General features: G+C 33.5%; 1 protein-coding gene across 3 annotated transcripts in view; it reads right to left on the reverse strand.

Annotated features, from left to right (window-relative positions):
• Window positions 1–25,190, reverse strand: part of URI1 (URI1 prefoldin like chaperone) — a 96,325-nt gene that overhangs the window by 32,880 nt on the left and 38,255 nt on the right. The window contains exons 2-4 of one of the 3 annotated variants that reach the window (XM_036929828.2): window positions 12,289–12,323; window positions 1,668–1,746; window positions 505–640 (exon numbers count right to left, since the gene is read on the reverse strand). In XM_036929828.2, coding sequence (XP_036785723.2) covers window positions 505–640; window positions 1,668–1,746; window positions 12,289–12,323 — 250 coding nt within the window. The remainder of the gene's footprint in view (window positions 1–504; window positions 641–1,667; window positions 1,747–12,288; window positions 12,324–25,190) is intronic. The other 2 variants (XM_057493219.1, XM_036929829.2) reach the window with 2 other exon arrangements.

A 25,190-nucleotide genomic window follows, 5' to 3' on the forward strand; every position in this document is an offset into this window, starting at 1 on the left:
AAGAACTGTTTCTACTTTTGTAAATAGGTATTTCTCTTAGTTCAAATAAGTAGAAAATAAATTTCTTCTGTGTACTAACGTTATCAAAAGCAAAAGCAAGTCGTGGGGGGGACTTGGTGAAGGGGGGAGCCTAGTAAACATAGTATCTTTCATGTAATTGTAGATTGATACCAAAAATAAACAAACAAACAAATAAATAAATAAAAAAGCAAGAGCAAGTCTATGAAAGCACTGAAAACAAACCAATTACAAAATATGAAATAATTCCAATTCTTATGTCTTCCCAACATTATATGTAATGACTTTTACATTTTGTAATTTCTGAACACATGCCAATATGGGTGGTACTTCCAACCCAGATATTCCATTCACCAACTCACATTCTGAAATGTTGGTTCTACTTAAATTACCTAAATTTCAACAGAATCACAAAAAGCCTGAACTAATAAATTATGGAAGATAACTTTTAGTAACAAATAGCCATCATCTGTAATTGGTACATACGCTCTTTCCGATGCTCCACTAAGCCCACAGCCTGCTTTGCTGAGCACTTTGCAAACCAATTGTCCCCAAGTAAAACAGTGACTTCGTTAGTATGGACAAGTTTTCCTGGCATGAAGGCAAAGGGGCCAAATGGTACCTATTGTTTAAAAAAAGAGAGATAAAAGGAGAGGAAGGAGGAGAGGAAGGAAAAAAAATTTAAACACTAAAAAATGTTTTGTGAAACACTTAGCATTAAAAGCTCTGTGTTGAGGTCTTTTATCTATATACTAAGAAAAATAAAACATCAAATTCACAGAAATCTAACATTATATTAAAGTTTTACTAGAAAACCTATAGAAAATTGTTTTGTTACTAAATCAACTTTAAAACAGGAGAAGAAAATAAGCACATTTACATACAGTTTTCAAAGATTTTAGAATCTCTGGATGTTTATACTTTGTTCATTCATAAATTTAAATGAAAGCAAGGTAGGGAAGAAGTATTAACAAAGAATACCTTTGATTAAAAAAAATGGAAAGTATTTCTAATAAAATAGCCATTTTTACATAGCAGAAATCAACAAACAGCTTTAATGAGACTACACAACTTACAGAATACTTGGGCTAGTGTAATTAACAACAAAGTCTTCATGAAAAAGAATACTCTTGCATGAAAGAATCTAATCCAGGGCACACAAATACATCACACTATGTCGATATGAAGATCATTCAAACAAAATTAGCAGTATATTTTTATATACAAATCAATGTTCTAGGGTTTAATTCTGTGAATTATACAACATCATGGCCTATTCCTACTCTGGCTAACAGGGATCAACTAAATGCCATATTTCTGTCTTAATTACAATTTTCTAACAGTAAATTTGCATACCAAATGTGTCAAATTTTGTGCTAACATTTATGCCATTTATGTCATAATGTGATAATATAAATCTGAAAAAAGGAAAACAAGTAAATATCAACTATTACTATGCTTAGTGTATTATTATAAAATAAAACAAACCAAATAAAACAAACCTTTGCTCTGACAGTTACCTCTGATACAGTCCATGAGCTTGCTGATTTGTGAATCAATACACATACAGTAAGGACACATCATTGTACTTTACATAGTATCTTTACAAGAAACAACATACTACTTTAAAGAAACACGACCAAACATACCATGATATTATAGGACAACTTATCAGGCAAGGTACTGAGTCTTTCTTGAAGGGCATTATAGTCATTATCTACCTTCTTCCTGTTGACAAGAAAATACCAAATACTAAATGAAAACAAAACTTAACAATTCTTCCAGTGGCTATGTATAGTAAGACAAGCTAACCAAAAACCTAATTTTAGCAATTTAAATATTAAAGTATTTTTTTATTTTAAACTCATTTTTACAAAATTTAGCAATGGCCTTATTCATTCCACCATACATTTATCAAAGAACTAAGACTCTCAGGGTTTTTGGCTTTCAGAATTAGAACTCTCACACCTTGAGAATTCGTTTCTAAGACAGAAGATCATCTGAACTAAATAAAAGTCAGAAATTAAGGGAGATGGTGAAGATGGGCCTGATGTTTGGAGGGAAACAGGGACTCAAGATGAAGGAAGAAGAAATTTAATAAAGCTTTTGAGTGAATAAACACTGGCTGTGAAGTAGAAATAATGAACAGAAATCTGAGCAGATGCTTCAGTCCTCCTCAGAAAACTTCAGGCTGAAAAATGTAATCATCAACCCTTCAGTTATTTATACTAATGTGATTAAGGTGAGAGAGAATAAACCAGGGACTAAAGAAATTAAGTAGAGGCAATACAAAAAGCATTTTGATCTGTCTTTGGAGTCTGTTTCATGTTATATCAAAACAGCTACCCAATAAATTAATTCCAAACAACCAAAAAATGTAATCTGTAGAAGCAGAGATGGTTATATGTTTCCACTCTATGAACCCTACCCGCTTCTTACACCTGCTGGAAATGAATAGCCCTACACTAACATGGCTGTTTACAAACCTCTGGAGATTAGGTTTCCTAAGGGTTCCCTGCTAGGGTGTGTAAGCTGCAGGCAAAACCAGAGCACTGAAATTTTTTAAAGCAGAAGGGTGTTGTCAATTTAATAAAACAAGAACAAAATCTCACCAATTCAGCAAGTAACTTAAAAGAACATGTAGATATTGTCAAATTGAAATCAGGATAAACTGCAACACAGACAATCGCTCTCCAGATAATAAAAATTATTGCCTTATAAAGTCATGCAATTGGTTTCAGTTTACCCCTTAGCTCCTCTAAAGTAACAGTAGCATAATTAATAAAAATTATCTCATTTAGTCTTTAAGAATATCAAGAAGTTTCACATATACATTATGTTACCCATCGTAAAACTATTCCTGCAGTAAATGTCACTTATCAACATCATCCTCTTACAAATGAGAAAGTAGAAGGAAGATGGAAACCAGATCTCCTCTATCAAGGAGAGGTAAGCAATGAATTTAACCTAGATCTTCTAATCTCTATTCTTTCAAACAAGCCTTTTCAATTTCTAGTGTTCAACAGCTTTTTAAAAAAAAACTTTCCCCCAAATCACTTTTTATAAACTTAAAATGTATTTAAGACCCAAAATCATCCTTCTTGATAAATTTCTGTATGAATAAAATAGTTAAAAAAAAGAACTTTATGCACAGGGCTACACACCAGAAAGAAAGATGGCTTTGAAGTCAGACCAGAAGGTGAATCCCAGCTCCACCACTTAACATATATTAATTAACCCTAGTCTTAGTATTTTGAATGGTAAAACTGGAAATAATGCCTAACTATCTCACAGGTTCAAGAGAATGAAATATAAAAGGTTTAACACTCTGCCTAGCATTGAACAACTTCCATGACGCATCAAAAAATACCAATTCTAAAATTTTCAAGAGAAAGTATTACCAAGGTAAGATTCCACTAGGTTAAATTCATTCAATTTGGTATTAACAGCCTATCTCACTGAAAGACAGTGTAGCTAAATGTAACCATTCAGAGGGCTTTGGAGACAGGGTAAGTATGCGCAATAAATGGGATACTGTCTACAAAGATCTGATTCGGTACAATTCCTGCACATAGTAAATACTATTAAATCTACAGAACACTAACAGTTTCTGTGTTTTAGATAAGTAATTTTGCAAATATTCAAGGACTATACATTAGCATAGATGCCTGAATGTTCCTAAGATTGTTAAAAAACTAGTACTAAAGTTAGCATTCTCAGTATGTCTTACTTTGACTACACCTGGAAAAAGGAGACTTCCTAACAAGACAGCTCTTTTATACATCAAAAGAACAGTAGATTCAACCAAAGATAATACAAGTGATCAACGTCAGTATTCCAAATCAAGCATGTTCAGTTTTAAAGTTATCAATAATTTTCTCAAGAACAAAAATGAGGACATCTTGGAGAATAGTTTAAGACTGGATTTGCTATTTCTAAACTAAAAAAAAAATTTTTTTTAAGGGAAAGATAATTTGAAATGCAGCCCGTGCCGAAGTCCTTTTTGAAGAGAGACAAGCAGGAGACAAGCAGTGTCTCTAGGAGAAATTATGACTTGAGGAACTCTCTATCTAAAGGCCTCACTAGTGTAAATACCCAGGATCAAGCGCTTGGCCAGAGTTATTGACAGTCTCTCTAATACTTAGGGCTTAAATAATCCCATTAGAGATCACAAAGCCCATGCAGCAGAAAATACAAAAATGATTCTAAGAACTATTGTGTTACAGAAGATAAATAGGAGATCATTATTTGTACCAAAATTGAACAGATTTTTTTCTATTTTACTACTTAGATATAACTTTTTGGACACTATAGACATATTAAAATATGCAGTCAAAAGAGGCAATTGCTTAAAATACTTTGGTAACTACACCTGGAAAAAGGAGACTTCCTAACAAATGGGGGGACTTTCCAAGAAAATGGGGGAATATGAGAGGAACTCCATATTTTTAATATTCTCCTTAAATGCAACTGACAAAAAAAACAACCAAAACACCTTTATAAGGGAAAAAAGCTTGTTAGAAGCAAGTGATAGAAACTCCAATTAACAGCTTTAAAAAAATTAAAAAGGGAAATAAAACTACAATCACTAAGGTTTTGCTAATTTTCAATTTAAGTACAAAGTTGAAATAGGCAGAAAATATTGACATTAAACTCATTTTTAAAAATTTATCATTCTCTTTCCTTTTACCCAATATCCTAAACAAAAAAGTGAAAACAAAAGATCTTAAAAGAGAAAAAAAGGAAAAGGGTTTTACATTAGTATTAGTATCTAGGTTAATCAAGGGCAAAGTAAAAATTTTTTTATTTTAAGAAATTATAAAACCCAAAGATTTTGGAATATACATGAGTAAACACATGATCCTTAGAAATCACTGTTAGTCCATCATACCCTAGAACTTCCTTAAGAATCCAAGAAAACCTTTGTTTCAATTCAATTCACCATTTATTGAGCACCTCCTCTGCAACCAAGCCTTATGCCATATGCTGCAGGGATCATCACTCAAATATAGTATGACTTCTTTTTTTTTTTTGCAAAGCTTCTTTGTTAAAGATCCACTGGTTTGGTGGGTGCCTGGGTTTTTTAATCTCTAAAATTAAGAAAATAGAATAATATTAAGTTCAGGCATGGATTATATGTAACAAAAGAAGTCTTCTTACTAAAGAAAGCAATAATCTTTTTTTTTTCAAGGTATCTTCTTAAATAGTCTAAAACTGCTAAGGTTATATTAAACAATAAAAACATTCTTGAAAGGATCTACATTGTTACGCTTTCTGCAATTTGGTGGGAAGGGGAACACATCAAAAATTTTAATGTATCTGTATTAACAGTACTTTTTTTTTCATGGTGGTGGCAAAATACTCTTAAATGAAATATACTATAAAATTCAGACAATATGGTAGCATATTTCTTTTTCTCAATTCTATTATACCTAGGAAACTTACATCATCAGAAGATACTGATGAAATAATCCATGTTCTTTACATTTTATGAGTCCATTAGAAAAGTTATTAGGAATAGATACAAAAATCAATGTAAATATCAAAACTTAATTTTTCAAAAGTTAATCAAACAAAATTACCCAAAAGGAGACAAATACAGCTAACATTCTACTAGATTTCTTCAATTTAACTTTTCGACAATGAGATGACCAAGTACAATGGATATACACAGCAAAGCGGGGACAGGAGTTTGTTCTAGTGTTCTCTCCACCAACAACCACGCACATGTAACTTCAAACCGGTCAGTTTCATAGGTACCTGTTTCTTCATTCATTAGTATTCTTTATTCTCCAAGAATAAAATGAGATGTGAATTCAAAGTAAGACGGTTTTAAAGTTGCATAAAAAAAAATTAAGCTGAACAAAATGCCCTTAAGTACCTAGTTCAGTTAGCTCTAGATGATGAGTTAGGAGGTATTTTTTATTTTATCTTCCAAATTTTCTGCAACTGATATATACGTAACAAATCAGAAGGGAGGGTCCTTTTAGAAAAGATGAGTTTAGATGTGTTAAGTTTATAATGACTTAAAGCTTTGAATTTTTGTGTCAGTTTCTACTTAAATCTAACCATAATTTATAGGTTTTGTCATTTCAATTTTTATTTTCTGCGCTTTATTTCTAAAGTCTCTTTTAGAAAAAAGAATATTTTATGTGCTTTCTTCTTAGAGTAATGATTCATAACCCATTAAGGTCACTGATACCTATGAGAAACTGATAAAAACTCTAGATCCCTTCCTGAGGAAAAGGCCTTACTTTCTGCATGTAATTTCAAAAAATGCCCACTCTCAGATCCCTTGAGATTAGTTTCTTTCAAGATGTCTTGAAACAGAAAAAGAAGCAATCTTGGTTTTAAACCCACCAAATATGTAAAATTCTCAGCATTATCTTTAACTCACTTGATTTAAATAAAAAGAAAAATGGGAAAAACTACCATCAATTTGGTCATGAGTTCAATATAATTAGTAAAAAAGTTAAACTTCATGCATGGCTCAATTTTTTTACAAGCCTACATTCTCCTTAGTCATATGCTGATACCCACCGCTCTTAAGTTTAGAATTTAGCACTGAGTGATAATTCAGTGTTGACTCTGATGTTACACTTTTGCATCTTCAAACAAGCACTGTTGTTGCAATATTCATACCTTCACCCTCATGTAGTGCTCTTCTGTGCTTCAAAGTTTTATTGTATGTTTCTCTTATTTTTCAAAAAAAAATTAATGGAAAATGAAAACAATCGAAGGTGCAGAGAGGTTAGTTTTCAAGCCTAACAGTTAAGACAAAGAAGAAAAATCTTGAGATGTACCAAATCAAATTGAGATATAGCCTCAATCAGATGTATTAATCAGATAAATCACTGGACTTAAGCTGATAGAGGGAAATTGTGAACCAAAGTATATGGACACTGGAAATATATCATCAAAGTCTGTGTTCTAATGAACAGGTGTAATTAGAAATTTTTTAAATAGTTTAAACTCCTTGGGAAAAAGAATTCCCTGAAAAAACATATAATTTTGCATTTTATTTTAGAAATGCATTAAGAATTAAACTAGTGAGGTTCTTTCAAAAACATGATACGAAGACTAGGGGACTCCCAGAAGTTAACAAATTCTAATTACAATTTAAAAATCATTAGCCCTTTAAAAAAAGAAAGGAAAGAAAAAAGCATTCACAGTTTGACTTTATTGACATAAACAGACATAACAAAATTAAGAAGGTGGTGAGAATAAAACAGAATGTTTTAAAAAGAGCTACAGGGAGAGAGAATTAGGTTCTTTATAATTATGAGTAAATTCATCTTTGTTCTTTTTTTATTTAAACCTTTCTGTAAACAAGTATGTATTCATTTTACATTCAGTAAAAAACTAAAACCTAATTCAGAATTTGTTAAAAAAAAATTTTTTTTTGCATCTTCATTTGTTTTGAAACATCACAAGCACTCCAAAACTTACTTAACATTCCAACCCATGTACTAAAATGCCACACCAAAAAAAAACTATGCAAGAACTTGAAGAATGAGAGAGAAGGGGATTTACACAGATGATTCCTCCCTCTTGCCCTTGCCCCTAATGGCACTTCCATAAATAAATACATAAATCACAACAACAGAAATATGTAAAATCTTCAGAAGGTTTGGAAGTTGCTCTCTGCTCCACTGGAAGTGTGTGTTGGGGTAGAGGGGGAGAACACAAAAATGAAAAAGCCCAAAAAGAAGGTGCTATACAAAACAGTGACTAAAAACTGTGGTCAGTAAAATGGGACTCTGAAAAATATGGTTTCCAAATTAACCTAACACTGAAGAATGAAGTCATCACCATGAATAATTTTTTCTTAATTTTATAAGAATGCAGTCAATATTTCACAGATATGCATTAATAAAATAAATTTTATATAAGCATATCAAAGCAAGTCAGGAAAGCACTGTTTCAGGTAATTCATGGGAAATACACTGTAAGCCACAATACTGTTAGGATGGAATAATTTGATGCTTTTATGGGACAAGGAATCCCTCAAAAACATCAGACATAGATATAGATATCCATCTGTTCCATCTACAGATATTCATTTAATTCCTACAAATCAACACAAGTAATGAGACTTTTTTTGTGGAACATGTTCAACAGAAGTCATCTATAGTGCATTAAAAAAGACCATAAATTCTTTGTCACTCCTCCCACCAACAGGTGGAGTCTATTCCCCCATATTCTGAATCTGGGCTGACTTGGTAATTTCTTTACACCAACAGAATGTGGCACTGCAGCTTCCATTTGTGCTTCCCTGAGATCATCATATAAAGTAAGCCAAATGAAAGAGCACATGGACAGAGAGGCCCAGCTAACAGCCAGCACCAGCCCCCAGATTTGTGCGTGAGGCCATTCTGGACAACCCAGCTGATGCATCCACCAGAAAGCTGTAACCACACTAGTGGGCCCGAACAAGACTAGCAGAAGAACAATACAAGGAAGTCTGGTCCAATACACACATCCACAAAATCATACACAAGTAAATGGTTGTTTTTTGAAGTCACAAAGTTTTGGAGTAATTTTATTAAGGAGTAATAAATAATGGATAAGACAGCTTAGCAAATATTTTGAGTTGTAAAAGCTGTACTCTCAAGTGATTTGGCCATTATATACTGTTTTTAAAAGGTAGTGTCAAATCTTATTTGGTAAAGCCAAAAACTAGACATTTGACACATGATAAAGTTTATGGGAACAAAATAAAGAATAAGAATTAATAAAGAATTAATTAATCTCCAAAGTATAGTATTAAATGAACAGTGTACAGTCTAATACTGTTTTTGTCAAAAGGCTGGAGACAGAATGTAAATAAATATGTGCATAAATACACGTACACATATACCCCTCATGCAAATAATTTCTGAAAAGAGTTGCAAGAAATTGGTAAAATACAATGGTTCACAAAGAATAGACTGAGAACCAGGGACAAGGGTAGAAGGAAAACTACACACTATTTATACCCTTTTATGCTTCTTAAATTTTGAACTATATAAATATGCTGTATAATTTAAAGTTTTTTAATTTAAATTTTTTAAAGTTAATGTAGAATCTTTTGTGTCTTAAAGATATATACTTAAATATTTCCAGATGGAATGTGTTTTAGATTCATTTCAAAATAGTTGGAGGTGGGGGTAGAGGGTAGGATAGACTATTTAAATGCAACAGTTTTGATGAAACCATGAGTTAGTAATTACTGAAGTTGAGTGACGGGTACATTTGAGCTCACTATGCTACTCTGTCCTCTTTTGGTGGTTGCTTTGTTTCTTCTTTTTATTTATTCATCTGACAATTAAAATTTTCAGCAAAGACTTCAGAGCCACTACGAATATTTACTGAGTGCCATTATGGGTGTCTTACAGACATTATCTCCCTTGATCTTCCTGGCAAGTAGTATCATCACCATTTTATAAGAAAACTGAGAATCTTAGTATAATATGCCCAAGATTACAGTTAGTAAATGACAGGATTCAACTGTAAGTCTGTGATTCCAAATCCCCTGTTCTTTAGGGAAGATTCAAAAGGTAAAAAATTACAGATAATCTGTAGAATCACCAAGCCCTAGTGAATCAAACAGTGGGAAGCATATACACATTTTAATGAGAAAATAGTGTGTGGACTTTGTAACACGGTATTTCCTAAGTAAAAAGAATTGTAAGAAAAGTTGTATTTAAAAAAATTTTTAATCTCCACTAAACTGAAAACCACTATTAGCTCTAAAATCGTTACACAAAATCTCAACTATTAGGCTTAAACATTTCCTTTGTATCTGTTATTAACTAAACAAATACTATTCTTTAGTTCACCGAAGTTCTGTGATTTGAATTAATTTTCTAGGAGAGATTTTTTGGGGGGCAGATCCCATTGGCTCCAGCCATTTTTACTCCTATGTTTCTATTTTTTATTTTTTATTTCCTGTCCTACATGAAAAAAAATTTTAAGATTGTTTTTGAAGCCCAGAATACTTGTCCGTTAAATAAAAGTCCTTTAAAATTGCACAAGTGATGTTTATGAAAAAGTAGTTTTTAAAAATCATGTTTTGCTCTTTCTTATTATATTGGTCTGTACCCAAAAGAAAAGGAGTTTAGGCATATGAATTGTACTGCATAGTAAGCTAAAGCCAAAGGTTTAAGAAGAATGAAAAACTACATGCTTTTAAAAGCAGTGTGTGAGACACCCTTGAGAATGGATGGCTCCAGCCTCTGTTCTTGCTTTCTATCTCCCTGCAAAAAGCACAAAATTATTGTGATTTCCCTGTTTAGTGTCTGACTATGAATTCCTCCATGGCAGAGATTGACAACTCCAAAGAGCAGCATAATGTTAGCATATGGTAGGAACTCAATAGCTGTGGAATTAAGAGAATAAAAATTCCACAATACTTCCAAATAGCAATTTCCTGGCTTTCAGAGGAATGGAGACATGCTGGTTTCAGTTTTTTAGGATAATAAATTGGTGAGTTAACTGGCCATTTAGATTTTAGCGTATCAGATCATCATTAAAACACAAACAGAAAAGACAGTTTCCTAAGCCATACTAGAAGTGACTCAGAGGAAAAGACAAATTTTAACTGGAAAAAATTACTTTGATTTTTTAATATATACATAAAATTCTATACTACTTTAAAATGTGTAGGTAAATATGCTAAGCTTCGATAGTCTGAAGAGCCTTGGAAAACTGGCAACTGAACATGAGAAATACATGAACCTGTCCTAAAGTAATTGTCACATTTCTGTCAGTGGTCACCAGACTTGTACTGCTGTAGTATTTTGTAAACTAAAATGTTATATATAAAATAATTATATATTTGGTCTTCATTTACTCAAACATTTATTAAGTACCTATAATGTGCCAAACACAGGAGGTGCTATAGATAAAAAGGTGAAAACATGCCCCTTGGCCTTAAAGAATTTTCAGTCTAACGGGCAAAGAATCTTGCAAAACAAACCAGAAGCAAACTGTTATTCACACATTTCTGTAAATTATTATATGGTCTGATTGAATCAAACCTTTTACTAATTTCCCTGAATTCCTTACCAAAACCAATAGAGAGAAGTCCACATCAGTAAAACTTCCTATGGGAATTATTTGTGAAGTGGCTCACTTTGGCCAAATTAGCAGGGCGAAATGGTTAATTCTTTGGCCAAGGAATTGTATTTCAAGTTTTAACCTGGACTGAATGTCTAATGAAAAGTGAGTGGTCCATTATAGAAATGTTGACAGACTTACACCACTAGTGGATGCAACTACAATATTGCATTTATTAAAAATTAATGAAGTCCCTGAAGTTTTACTTATAAAGTGGATATTATTAGTTTTTAGATTATTTTCTGCAAGCTAACAGTCAGAATTTAACAAGATGATGTGTACAGATTGCACCAATTTTCACTCTTATCCACTGCTTGCAGCCTATGTGCATTTAAACCAAAAAACATTTGATATACACTAACTATAAATTATTTCCTTGGCGATCTCTCGGGCATGAAGAAAAAGTCTCTTAAAATAAATTAAAAATATTATATGCTTGATAGTGATTACCAAAGGTTTAATCTCACCGCTAAAGGGGCAGTTACCTTGATTTTGAAATAACTCTACAGACAATAATCAAGACAGCTCCCGTTGTTCTCTCAGTAAAATCTTTGTAAACACAGCATGGATATATTGTAATTTGATATCTTTAAGATCAACAGCTATACCTCATGACAACTCATAAGATTTTATTCATCATTAAATTGAGCATTTTCCTCAGAAGACAGAAAAGTGTATTATTTGCCAAGCATTGTCCTATTAACTAAAGATTATCACATTAAAATAGATACGCTTGCTTTCTCTCTGCACTGTGAAAGTGCAGACTATAAAACAAGCTCAAGACATAGGCAGTTGGATTTTTCAAACTGGAATTAAAACTAATTCCAATTATTAGTCTACTATAAATACATAAGAAATATTCCCAAAATAGAGCTCTGATAAGTCAGATTCAAAATGTCTATAGTTCATCATGATATTGATATTATTTTAACTTTAAAAAGAAGAAAAGAAAGGAAAAAGGGCAATTAGAATAAACAAATAGTGACACAACTTCAGAAAATCAGGTACATGTATCTCAGAGAACAAAGACAATATAAATTAGTATCAAAAGCACTCAAAATGGAGATGATTAGAATTCAATTATCAAAAAAAAATCACACACTTTATTTAAACACTAATAGGTGACCTCATTAGTATTTCAGAAATGTAATAAAATGATCTTTCACTCACCAATGCTGGATTTTCTCTTGGCAGTTAGTGACCACCTGTCATGAAAACAGATAACTACTCATGAAAAAACAGGGCTACGCACAAAGCTACAAAATCAGTGCAACAGAAAACTAGAACAGGGGATTTACAGATTTAATAGCATCTCAGTATACATTTTTATTGTCAAATGCACAGAGATGTGAATGTTAGTTTTTAAGCAGTACACTTTATCATATTCCTCTAATGCAGGCTGATAACTGCAGAACAAATTACAGCTTTCCAATTCATACTTTGGTACAAAACCTGCTTCATAACTATTAGGTGACATATGATATAAAATAAACTAGTGTTTTGTACAATCTACAGACCTATTTTCAATGTTACATATTTGTAGAATACGCAAATGTTATAAATAACAAAAAAACCCAACAATGTAACATCCACATTTCATCAGTAAAAAAAAAATGACAGCAGTGAAAATATTTTATTCTGTCAGTATACCTCCAAATGTTTTTACCTGCAATTTTTATTCTGATGCATTAAAAATGAGTTCAATGATATTTTTCTATTACATTTTCAAGAAGAAATACTTGGGATAAAGAGATGCTCTGAACAGCCCATTTGTTCCCCTAGTGAATTACAATAAAATTTTAAGCATTTCATAACCAGTTTAAACTGTTTATACTAATACTAAAACAATGAAATTAAGCATAAACATTGTTTCCCTTAGAGATATTTCAGTAGGTCCTCAAAAAAATGCTCAGAAAAAATATTAAGAACACTAGCCAATAAGGAAAAAAGGACACTTGAATGACAATTTAAAAAGTACAGTTTTCCAAAAAAAAAGTATAGTTTTCAAAGATTACTAATAACCTGTTTTTAAATTGCCCATTAATAAAAATTTTATACAATAATCTCAAATACAGTAGCAGCATTTTAGAGACAGAGAAAGTTAAGGCATAAAAGCCAAAATGCTTAATACAAGGCCATGTGAAAAAGAGAGCAGTAATATCTGGTTTGAAACACACTGCTAGAGTTCACTGTTCTAAATACCAGTATTGTTGTGTATGTATATATATATATGCTCAATATTTCACCCAAAAATCACATGGTCTTTTTTGTTGTTGTTTTTTTGGCCTGTCACTAAATTCTTATTATAACATTAAATTCCTGAAATAATGTCCTCCTTTGGGACATTTTAAATACTAAGGCAGCAATCCTGTACCAAAATACATGCTGTAATCAGATACCCAACCATACTACACATTAACTCAGCATAAAAAGTCCATTTTAGAATGAAGATCTCTCAGAAAGTATCAATCACATAGCAACACTTAATAACAGTGCTAATATATAATAGAGTACTGACTTTACATCTGGAAGAGCCAGGCTAAAACTACATCAATTCACTTCACTGTTTCTGATTTGGCAGTAATTATAAAATAGACAAACAAAATTAAATGTAAACTGAAAGAAAAAGTCTTCATGAAAACCCTTTTTATAAAGTTCCTATTTAACAATCCCATTAAAAGATGAGACCCAAAAACAGGATGCTTTCCAATCCCAATGCATGTGTTTCCAAGCATGAAGTGAGCCAAAAGCACAAAAAGAAAAGCCCTGCAAACCATAAGAGCAGAATGTTCATTAACCTCTACATGATAATCCTTTCGTAGCTGCATATTAACTAGTTACATATTCATAATCATTTACATTATTTAAAGGACCTTCGATGGAATTTTCTAAGCAATATCCATTAGTGACAGTGTTAAAGGTTATAGAAGATAGTCTACTTAATGTTTCCAGGAAGTCTTTTTAATTAGTAAATATGTAAATTTGGCACACATGCTTTTTATGTTTAAAAAATAAGTCCCTGGTAGAATGGCATGTGTTCTTGTCATTACCCATCCCCATGTTCTACCCTCCACTTTGTTCAAGCTATCTTTCCTCCATGCCACCACACCCCCAACCCTTTTCTTTCCTAAAAGTCTCCCCAAGAATATTCAAGGATAAAACAAAGATCCATTTCATAATTTACAAGAGAAATTTTCACTAACAAAACATGTCTTAAAGTCTTTATTGGTTATACGTAGGGTGGTTTAGAAGAACAGAGCAGGTGCTATCAAAGGTAGGCAAGATATTTTAGAATGAAAGAAATGAAGAAAAAGGTTATAAAAAGAGAGGTATGAAAATACACACAATAGCCTTCTGATGGTATGTATGCCTTCAGTTATCTTTGAAGATGATTTATAGGCCACCTATTTCTTAGGTTCAACACATTTGAATACAAGCAGTTGTACTTAAATTTTGAGGTATCCTTCTAGTTGTCTTCTCTTTTATAGTCAAGATATTCAAAAAGAAAACATTTATAAATTTCTCCAACTTAGCTGTCATGGAAAATTTTAGAAGGGAGAAAAATTTTATGATTCAATCTTGAATTTACCTACCTTTAGGTTAAGAGAAAAAAATTCTTATTTTTCTGTTAGGTTAAATAACTCCAAATAATTTTACTTCTTCTAAAGATGGACTCAGATTAAATCCTTTAAGAACTTCAATAAAGTGACCAGAAGATAGTCTGGTCCTATAAAAAATATCTTGAAAAACAAAGCAAAACAACAAAAATTAATTACCTTGCTATCCTTCACAAAAGCTTTTTTAAAGTAAATTGGCTATGGAAAGAACAGTACTAGGGTTTTTTAAATTAAACCTGCCAAAACAAACTACTACTCCTAAAGAAAAAAATCTGATCAAGTCATTTTTATTTTTAAAAATTGGCTAGTAGACTTCAATGATTAAAATAATTGAGCTAGTAAATTTTTTAATGTAAAATAATACTTTATAGCCAGGAACTTACTACATAAAATACATACTTATATAGTAGTAGAGCACCAAGTACACAATAAAGAAAAAGAACTGAGCTGATTTGTCACTTTTTAAGATACACTATCATTAAGAGTCTCTACCGACAACCCAGTAGTTAGAAAGTCATATGGTACACTTTCATTGTAACTCAAAATGCCTTACCCTAAGTGTAATAATAACAGTGGCATATGTTATTAAGACTTCACATGATGAAAATTAAGATGCAAACAGGTCAATAAGGTAGATTTTAGCCTCTACTTAAATAGAGGAACCCTATGTTCAGAGATAAAGTAACTTAGCTAATATTATACAATTACCCAGGAACTGCAAAGAGATAAAATCAGTTTTAAAGCCAGGTCTATCTAATCTCAAAGCCCATACTCACTGTATTGGTCTGCTTCCAACCATCATGCATCTTACTGGGTAATAAAGAAAACAGCTGTATGCATGTGCAGTCTTTCTTTACTATAACACTGCTGTTGCTTCACTTTCCTCCACAAACCCACACATTTAAATAAGACCTTGCCAATAATGTCAGTAAAAGAAAATAAGCTTAAATTCACCAATTCACTTTTAAAAATCCTTATTTGTTCCAGTGCCTCACACAGTCCCCGGCCCCTTCAGGTCAAGTGATTTGGTATAAATATGCAACAAATTCTCCTTTTCCAAGGGGGGTGTGTGTGGTGTGTGTGTGTGTGTGTGTGTGTGTCCCTCTCTCTCGTGTGTGTGTGTGTGTGTGTGTGTGTGTGTGTGTGTGTGTGTGTGTGTGTCCCTCTCTCTCTTCAGGGGAGAGGGTGGTGGGCTAGCCCTATAATCTTCACATTTCATTGTATTTTTAAGGCATTTGTAACTAACTGGGTTGGATGCCCAAGATGACAGTAATAGAAAACCTACCTAACAACCTATTTTTCTTTACGTCAGCATCCAACTAACATACATACACATTCTGTTGCAAAGGGTTAAATAAATACTTGATAAGTTTTAAAATCAATGAAGTATATGGAATATAGGAAAAATAACTCCTTTGCTATTTTTCCTTAGACATCACTTTACAACATTTATTTTATAAAAGGAAGGAAGAAATGATTTAATATGTATTAAAATCTCCATTACTTATTTCCATTTGTGCTATTTATTTTGGTAACAGTCCACAAGGGGGCATCATCCTATGATGTTAAATACAGAGCCACATTAAAACTAGACTGGAACAGAAAACCTAAAAAAGCAAGTTTGCCTACGTTTCAAGGGACAGGTCTCTCAAAACTGCTTCACTTCACTTCTAAAACTAACTGCACTGCAATTTCAAATTCTTCCTGTACAGGTTAATGTATAAAACAATCTGAGGACTGGACAGATCAGAGCTGTCTAAATGTATATGGTTTGTGTCTCTTGATAGTCTGTCTTCAAGACAGATCATACAATTTTGGGTTTTAAAGTTCCTGAGTCAAAAAGGAAAAAGTATATCCAGTGACTAAAGCCAATACATACTGAACATGCACTGTTAGCAGATAGTTACTTATAAGACTAAATATTTCTTAAACAACATTTTGTCAGTGAATTAAAACAGATGTGTAAATGTCACTTCCAACAAGAAGTGTACTTTAATAAAATTAGTAAAACATTATAGGTCTTTTAAATACACCTCTTTGCAAAGAAGGGAGGAGTTGACTATAAATTCCTAAGAGAAAAAAATCACAGTAAGCAGTAACAAACTGCAATAAACTAAATGTTTCTATATAAAAATTTTTTACAAACTTACTTTCAAATATGCTGAAAAGCAAAAATACCAAAACTGCTACCAAAAGTTAACTCTAATTACACAGAGCTGCTTGTTAAAACACTCAAAGGTTCTCAAGTTAAAAATATAGCTAGGATGGAATCAAAATCCTTACTTTTACATTTAGCCCAACTTTCTCCTCCATAAGTTTCTATGCATTTCTCATATTCAAACCCTGTCTCTCTTCACACAAACTCTGGACTATGTCTAACATGCTTTGTATTGTACATTTATTCCCTTGTTGGTTTTACCTACTTATTAGGGCTCTTTTTTCTTTCAGTTACTTATTACTTATAATACCAAGTATTCTAATACACAGTTTTCTCACACTGGAAATATTAAAGACTGATAATATATACATCCAGTACTATTTCTAAGAATGGAGACACTGACAAATTTGAAGGGTTCTGTTTCTGGGATTATTTGAATTAGCTATCTAGGAAACTCAAAACTACTGGCTGAAAGCTCAATGAGGTATGGGCCATGTCTAGTTTATTCACCAATGTATTCACATGCCATACAGTAAGCATGCAATATGTACTTTTAAAGAAGTACAGGTCTACAATCACTTAGTCAAAAAACTCAGGAACAAATATGTTTCTCAATTTAGAGCTTCTCACAATTTAATAAGGTAAACATATCATACATTATGAAACACCCCCAGTGGAATACCAGACTGTATCAAATACAACAGCATTTACAATGAAACATGAATACTCAAAGTAAGTAGAATAAATGCCTCACTCAAATCAGCTCTAATCAGTTCTGTCAATAAATTAATATTCCACAAACCTAGGAATGACTAAGTTCTGTTTAGACTTCTGAATTGCAGATAGCAGACTCTGACCTGTATTTCTAAATGTGAAATACTGTCTGAATTACAGCCTGATTGCCCATTGTTTTACTAGAGATATCAATCATCTCCTCTCTGTGCCCATACCTTACTCCTAGAAACCCTGCCCTCCTCCTATCTAGAACAGGTAGAGGCTCCTATTTGTCTGTGTATAAACATGGTGAATGGAGGGTGGATACCTGACACTAAGTAGGCCAATCAAATTTACTCTGGACATAAATACAGGTGATTATGGATTCTGGACCTGAAAGGTAACCACAATGGGATTTGTACAAGTTAACAAACCATCTAAAGAAGCTGGTCTATGAAGTAAGGATAGAAATGTGCCAGGAAACAAAACACAGACACACAAACAAAATAATCCTACCCTTGAGCTTCTCCTGACTTTTTATAAATTCTTTCAGAACATTATTCTACGTATTTCTATGGTTTACAATTAAGAAAACTTCAGAGTAGTAAACTTGCCACACAGATTAAGACATTAATATGCCTATGAAGGTCTCAAAGAAAACATAATTCATTAAAGAATAAATGCAATAGGAAAATGATGGGGGAAATATCCTCACTAGTAACAAAAAAATTGACATAAGGCAATCTTTGAAATGTCACTTGAACTTTGTGTGCTCTGAACAAAGTTAACTTTGAAATGTCACTTACACCTTTAGGAGTAGATTTTTATTTTAAAGAAATACTACCACTATCATTGAGACTATGATAAAATTCATACTGAATCACTGCAGGTAGCTATGTAACTTCCACACCCAGTTCAAACTTCTATCTCTATGGAAAGACAAAAAGCTTGTAACAAACTAGTAATCCCTCTGAGAACTACAATAGCTAGATGAATACAAAACCATCTCTTTACAGACTTCGAGAGTTGACAAAGCAATGAGAACAAAAGGAACTAAGATTCAGATAGGAGATAACTGTGAAGAGAGTTGATAATCTGAAGCCATTTTTTCTTGGACAATTCAAGGCACAGGTTAGTAGCTAAAAATTATGTTTGGCCCTGAACAGAGAGCCATGATCAGGAGACAGAAAGAATCAGAACCTTGGGCAGTCTGAGGCTATAGTAAACAAATCAGAGACATAAGCAGTCTTAAGCATATGGTTGTTTTCCCTCTAATGACATCAAATTTTTAAACTGAAAAGGCCAAAGAGCTAAACTGAGATTCTGAAAAGGAGGGATAGGGTGCTGATCAAACAAAAATTAAGAGTTCAGAAGCCTCCAATGAAAGAAGTCTTGAAGAACAAACTAGGCTTTCAGATGAAAGCCCTGAGGGAATCAAAGGCAGCTGATAATAAAACAAAACCCAGCCTTTACTCCATTCAGTACCTGCCTAGATTAAAGTGACCAGCTCCTACTCTAATCTATCTAACAGAAGAGTGAAACTTTTCCAGAGTACGATAGGTAAGCTCCAGTACTCTTTAGTAGTACCTGTAAGTTTTAAAGACACAATTCCAACATTAAACTAAAAATAAGTAGGATGCCAGAAAACAGGACCATATGACCAAAATCATGAAGGGAGGGGGAAAAAAGAACTAAATATCAAATCTACATATTAGAGTCAACAAACTAACACATTAAAATAACAATGTTTAATATGTTCAAGAAAATAGAAGACGAAGGAAATACATGAAAAGATGGCAAACTTCACCAGAAAGTTAAAATCTGTACTTAAAAAAAAAAAGGTAAAATGGATATTCTGTAACTGAAAAACCTAAAGTGAACTCAACAAATGGTATTAACAGGACACTAAACACAGCAGAAATCAGGATTTTTGAACTTGATGACAAGGTCAATAGAAAATATCCAAATTAAAGGCAAAAAATTTAAAAACAAAACCTGGAAAATCCATAAAAGATCAATGAGACATGTGAAACACTATATAACTGAAGATCCAGAAAGAGAAGAGAGAATCTGGCAGAAACAATATTTAAACCTATCTTGACACTTTCTAAAAATGAAGGGAAGGTATTAACCAACAGATCGGAGAAATTTTAAGAACCTCAAGCAAGAGAAGTAAAATTACAACAAGGTACAATATAGGTACGGTGATGAAAAATAAAAAAGAAAATTTTATAAGCAGCAGGAAGGAAATGGAGCAAGAAGATACACTGCCTTCAAAGGAGATACAAGAATATTCTGAGCTAGAGCTAATTTTTGAAGATAGCACTATCAAAAATGGAATTTTAAGGCAATAGGATAAAATCCTAAATTGCTAAGAAAAAAATGAAAATCTACTATTATATACACAGCAAATACATCACCCAAGTGAAGTAAAAATAGTAACACTTTCACAGAGAAATGTAGTTTCTTACCAGATTTTCACTGCAGATAATATGATGTGATGGAGGTGTTAGCTAGCCCTAAGGTGGTAATCATTTGCAATATGTAAGTGTATTAAATCAACACATTGTACACCTTAAACTTGTACCTCAATAGAATCAGCAAAAAAATAAAAAAAAATACTACAGGGATTATTCAGAGTACCATAAATGCAGAAAGAATGAGCAGTCGTACAGTTAATTTTTAAGAAGGTAAAGATAAATCAATATTGGTCACATAGAACAACTAAAGTATGTTTACAACAGAATTAAAATGCATGGAAACAACAATGCAAGAAGTGGGATGGATAGATGAATATATACTGCGATCCCTAGGAAGAATTTCTCTAGTAACAAAAGAAAAGAAAAAAAACATACATACGTATATAGTACATTTACTGCTAACACATATAAAGCATAGTACTAAAGTACCATAGTAAAAAAAGAATGCATCATGAACAATAGAAGGGAGAAAATACAATTCAAGTCATGCTTGATTAAATCAAAGGAAGGACCCCCAAAAAAGGGCAGAGAAAAAGAACACAAAAGTAGGTCAAACACTTTCACAAAGACATACAACTTCACATCCACGAGGATGGCTATTAAAAAATAATAAAGCCATTAAGTGTTGGTGAGGATGTGGACAAAGTGCAACTCTTATGCACTGTTGGTGGGACTATAAATGCCACTGTGGAAAACAGTATGGTGGTTCCTCAAAAATTAAACAAAGAATTATGATATGATTCAGCAATTCCACTTCTAGGTATATACACAAAACGGCTGAAAGCAAGGACTCAAACAGGTATTTGTACACTGAGTTCATAACAGCATTATTCACAACTGCTCAAAGGTGAAAGCAACACTTGTCCACCAATGGGATGGATAGATGAATAACAAAATGAGGTATATACATACAAAGTATTACTCAGCCTTTAAAAGTAAAGAAATTCGTGTATATGCTATAATATGAATGAACCTTAAAGACATTATGCTAAGTGAAATAAGCCAGTCACAAAAGTACAAATACTATTAAGATTCCACTTATATGAGATACCTAGTAAAAATCATAGAGGCAGAAAGCAAAATGGTAGTTGCCAGACGATGAGGTAAGGGGTAATGGGAGTTACTGTTTAATGGATAGAGTTTCAGTTTTACAAGATAAAAGTAAGTTCTGCGAGTATCATAACTCCTCCAAGTGGTAAAGATACCTCAAGACAAATGCTGGGCATAGAAGCCACAGGGCATAAATATGCAAAGAAATAAAAAGCTAACCATTTCAAACAATAAGGCTTCTCTCTCACTTACCAACTTAACATTTCCCTGTATGGCCCCGGAAGATGACTGGTTAGCCAGAGACGGGTAAGATTCCTCAAGGGAGGAACAACCTAAGACAGGCACAGTCGCAGGGGGGTCATCAGGTGAGAAATTGGGGATCAACAGAGGTGAGGCTTAGAACCTCACCCTCCCTGTTCTGAGAGAAATCTTCTGCATATGTGGATGTTTTATTGCCCTTGTCTAGCTTGGATTAACACATAGTCTACAGGCACACACCTGATCATCTACATTTGCTCTCTTACAACACTAAACTATGTTTTCTACCTTTATGTTGTATCTACCTACCACTTCAGCATTTTATTAAAAATAATAAAGAGAGAAATGTGGTATCCACATATAAATCAAGTATAAAAATCAAATGTGTATTCATATTTGAACTGACTGTTTATAGTTCATAATGCATGAGCAAAACCAAAAGTTTCTGTGATGACTGCCCTTGTACTGTTCACCATGTAACTTATTCACTATGTAAGAATTTGTTCTCCATGTAAGAACTTGTTCGTTATGCTTCAGAAGATTGGAGACTGACGAAAATTAGGCTTGGGGTGGATTAATGATTGTGCATTGAGCATTGACTCCCCTATACAGAATTTTATTGTTGTTAACAACCATTTGATCAATAAATATGAGAGATGCCCTAACAACAACAACCAAAAAAAAGTACACACTTCCAATTGTAAAATAAATAAGTAACCGGGATGTAATGTATAGCATAAGGAATATAGTCAAAATATTGTAACAACTTGGTATGGTGATAGCTGGTACCTAGAATTATCATGTATATAAATGTTGAATCACTGTGTTGTACACCTGAAACTAATGTAATGTAATACTGTGTGTCAACTACCCTTCAATAAAAAATAATTATCTAAAAAAAAAAAAAAAAAAAAGTAAGTTCTGGAGCCGGATGGTGGTGATGGCTGCACAACAATGTGAATGTACTTAATGCCACTGAAATGTACATTTAAAATTATTAAAATAATAAGTCTTATGGTACCTATATATTACAAATTTAAAAGTCTAAAAGTAAATAGCTGATAGAATGAAACTAAATATTATCAGTAACTCCATTACACATAAATTGACTAAATATCCTAGATTAAAAAAAAAAGACACCCAGACTGAATTTTTTAAACAATTTAAATGCTGTTTATAAAAGATATACTTTGAACACAAATAATCATAAAAGTCAGAAAAAGATGTATCATGAAAAGAAATAAGAACAAAATTAACTCACACAACCACAGTAATATTTGATGAGACACTTGAAAACAAGAAGTATCACTAGAGATAAATAATTTCAGAATAACAAAAATGTCAACTGACTAAAAACTAACTACAGTCCTAAATCTGTATGCACCAAATAACATAACTTCAAAATACAAAAGCAAAGATTGAAAAAAAATAGAGAAAAATAAAAATCCACAACTATAATGGAGATTCTCATATACACTACTTCATAACTGATAGAATTAGAAAAATTAACCAAAAAGATCAACAACATAAAATTCCTGAACACCACATTCAATCAACTTGAGCTAGCAAATATACCAAATCAATAATTGCAGAATTCATATACTTTCCAAGTAAATTATGGGGCACTGATCACAGGAGACCATATACTAGGCCATAAGACAAGGTTTAAACTTCAGTTTCGCAAAAATGTGTTCTAACAGAATAAAAGTAAATATATCCACGGCAGAGAAGTAGAAAATACAAATATAATAAAAATCAGAAAATATTTTATTAATGAAAATAACATACAAGGTGTGAGGTACCAAAGACAATGATTACAGAAAAATTTAAAACTCAAAATACATATAAATACTAAAAATCAGTAACATTTTCATCTCTAGTAGTTTTCATCTCAAGAAGGTAGAAAAAAATTACAAATTCTAGAAAGGAAGTTAAAGATAAAAGCAGAATCCAATGTAGAGATCAGATTAAAGGTGGTGGAATAGGAAGGCAAGAGAGAAACCTCCTCCCAAGAACACATAGAAGAGGAAAATAAAGCAAATGCAACCAGACCTGAAAACGACCTGAAGACTGCAGAACAGACCCCCTACACCTGAGGAAGAGAGAACCACACACAGAAAAGGGTGAGGTGGCAAAGCCGAGATTGAGCAGGACCTAAGCCCTCTCCCAACACCAACCTACAGGTAGGAAAAAGAAGAACAGAGTGGAGAGTGGGTAGGAGCCCAGGAGTGCTGCACACCTGGCCCTGGGGATCTGCTCTGGAAACATGAGCCCACGTTACATTGGGCTCTGGTGATTATCAGGGCTGGACACCAGGGGCAGGCCTGACCACTCTGGGAGGCTGAGACTTCAGCCACAGTGAACGGCTGGCACGCTCCACCAGGCTTGAGGCCCAAAGCAGAAGCAGCAGTTTGAAAGACTTGCTAGCAGTGGAAAGGGCACCACAGGTGACGAGAGTTGGAGAGAACTCTTTCCTCAGAAGAAAGGGCAAGTAAAGGATACCTCTCCAGTCCTTCCTTGGCCCAACAGATCTAGCAATGCAACCGCGAGGTACCTCCCTGCCTGCTTCCAGGAACCAACCCATCTGGCCCAGTGGAAGATTCAGACTTTGCTGCCTGGAAGACAGAGGGAGACTCTCCTAGCTTGCTTGGCTCCATTTCAGCTTAACCAGAGAAGTGCCTGGAGGAGCCAGCCCCAAGAGCTCCTTCTCCCTGCAGGTGTCCAAACCCAGTGCTGCATGTCTGGCTCAGGCAATCAGTCCACCCACCCCATTAACACTGCAGCCCCACCTTTGCTTCAGGCCAGGCAAAGGGTGGCCCCACCCACAGCAAGCTCAGCAGGGATTCCTGAGTTGAACATAAAGGCAGCAGCTCAAGCAAATTCTCACCCAGACTTAGGCCACTACAGAAGCCAGATAGGAAAATGTCCTATCCACAGCACATCAACAGCTGGGGCCCCCACAAAATAGAACCAGGCACTAGAGAGTAAAGAATCTTTAGCTTCTGGGCACCATAGCACACATTCTTCATGCAGCTTTTCCTCGATAGGACAGAAGGCATAGCAAAGACATCTAATACAAAGGAAGAAATACAGAATCCCTGACCAAATGAGCAGTCAGAGGAATTTGATCCAATCAGAAGAACTACAAGACAGAACCCCAGAAAGAGGGCTAAATGAAACAGAAATCACCAATCTTCTCGATAAAGATTACAAAATAAAAGTCATAAACATGCTCACAGACTTACAGAAAAGTATTCAAGATCTCAGGAAGGACTTCAACAAAGAGACAGAAAACCTGAAAAAGGGCCACTCAGAGCTAAGGAATACAGTATCTGAAATCAAACATACAATAGGGGGATTTAAAAGTAGATTAGATCATGTAAAGGAGATCAAATAGAAATTAGAGAACAGGAAAACACAGAAGGCTTAGAAAAGAGGGAAAGAAGGATCTCTAGGAATGAAAGAATGATGAGAACTATGTGACCAATCCAAACAAAACAATATTTGCACAACAGGGGTACCAGAAGGACAAGAGAAAGACAAAGGGATAAAAAGTCTCTTGAAGGAAATAATTACTGAAAACTTCCCTAATCAGGGTAAGGAAATAGACACTTAGGTTATGGAAATGCAGAAATCCCCTACCAAAAGGAACCCAGCAAGACAACACCAAGACATATAATTAACATGGCAAATATCAAGGATAAGAAGAGAGTATTGAAAACAGCCATAGAGAGAAAAAAGATTACTTATAAAGGCTATCCCATCAAGCCATCAGCCGACTTCTCAACAGAAATT

Source organism: Manis pentadactyla, chromosome 15, assembly GCF_030020395.1.
Source record: "Manis pentadactyla isolate mManPen7 chromosome 15, mManPen7.hap1, whole genome shotgun sequence".
Classification (NCBI taxonomy): Eukaryota; Metazoa; Chordata; class Mammalia; order Pholidota; family Manidae; genus Manis; species Manis pentadactyla.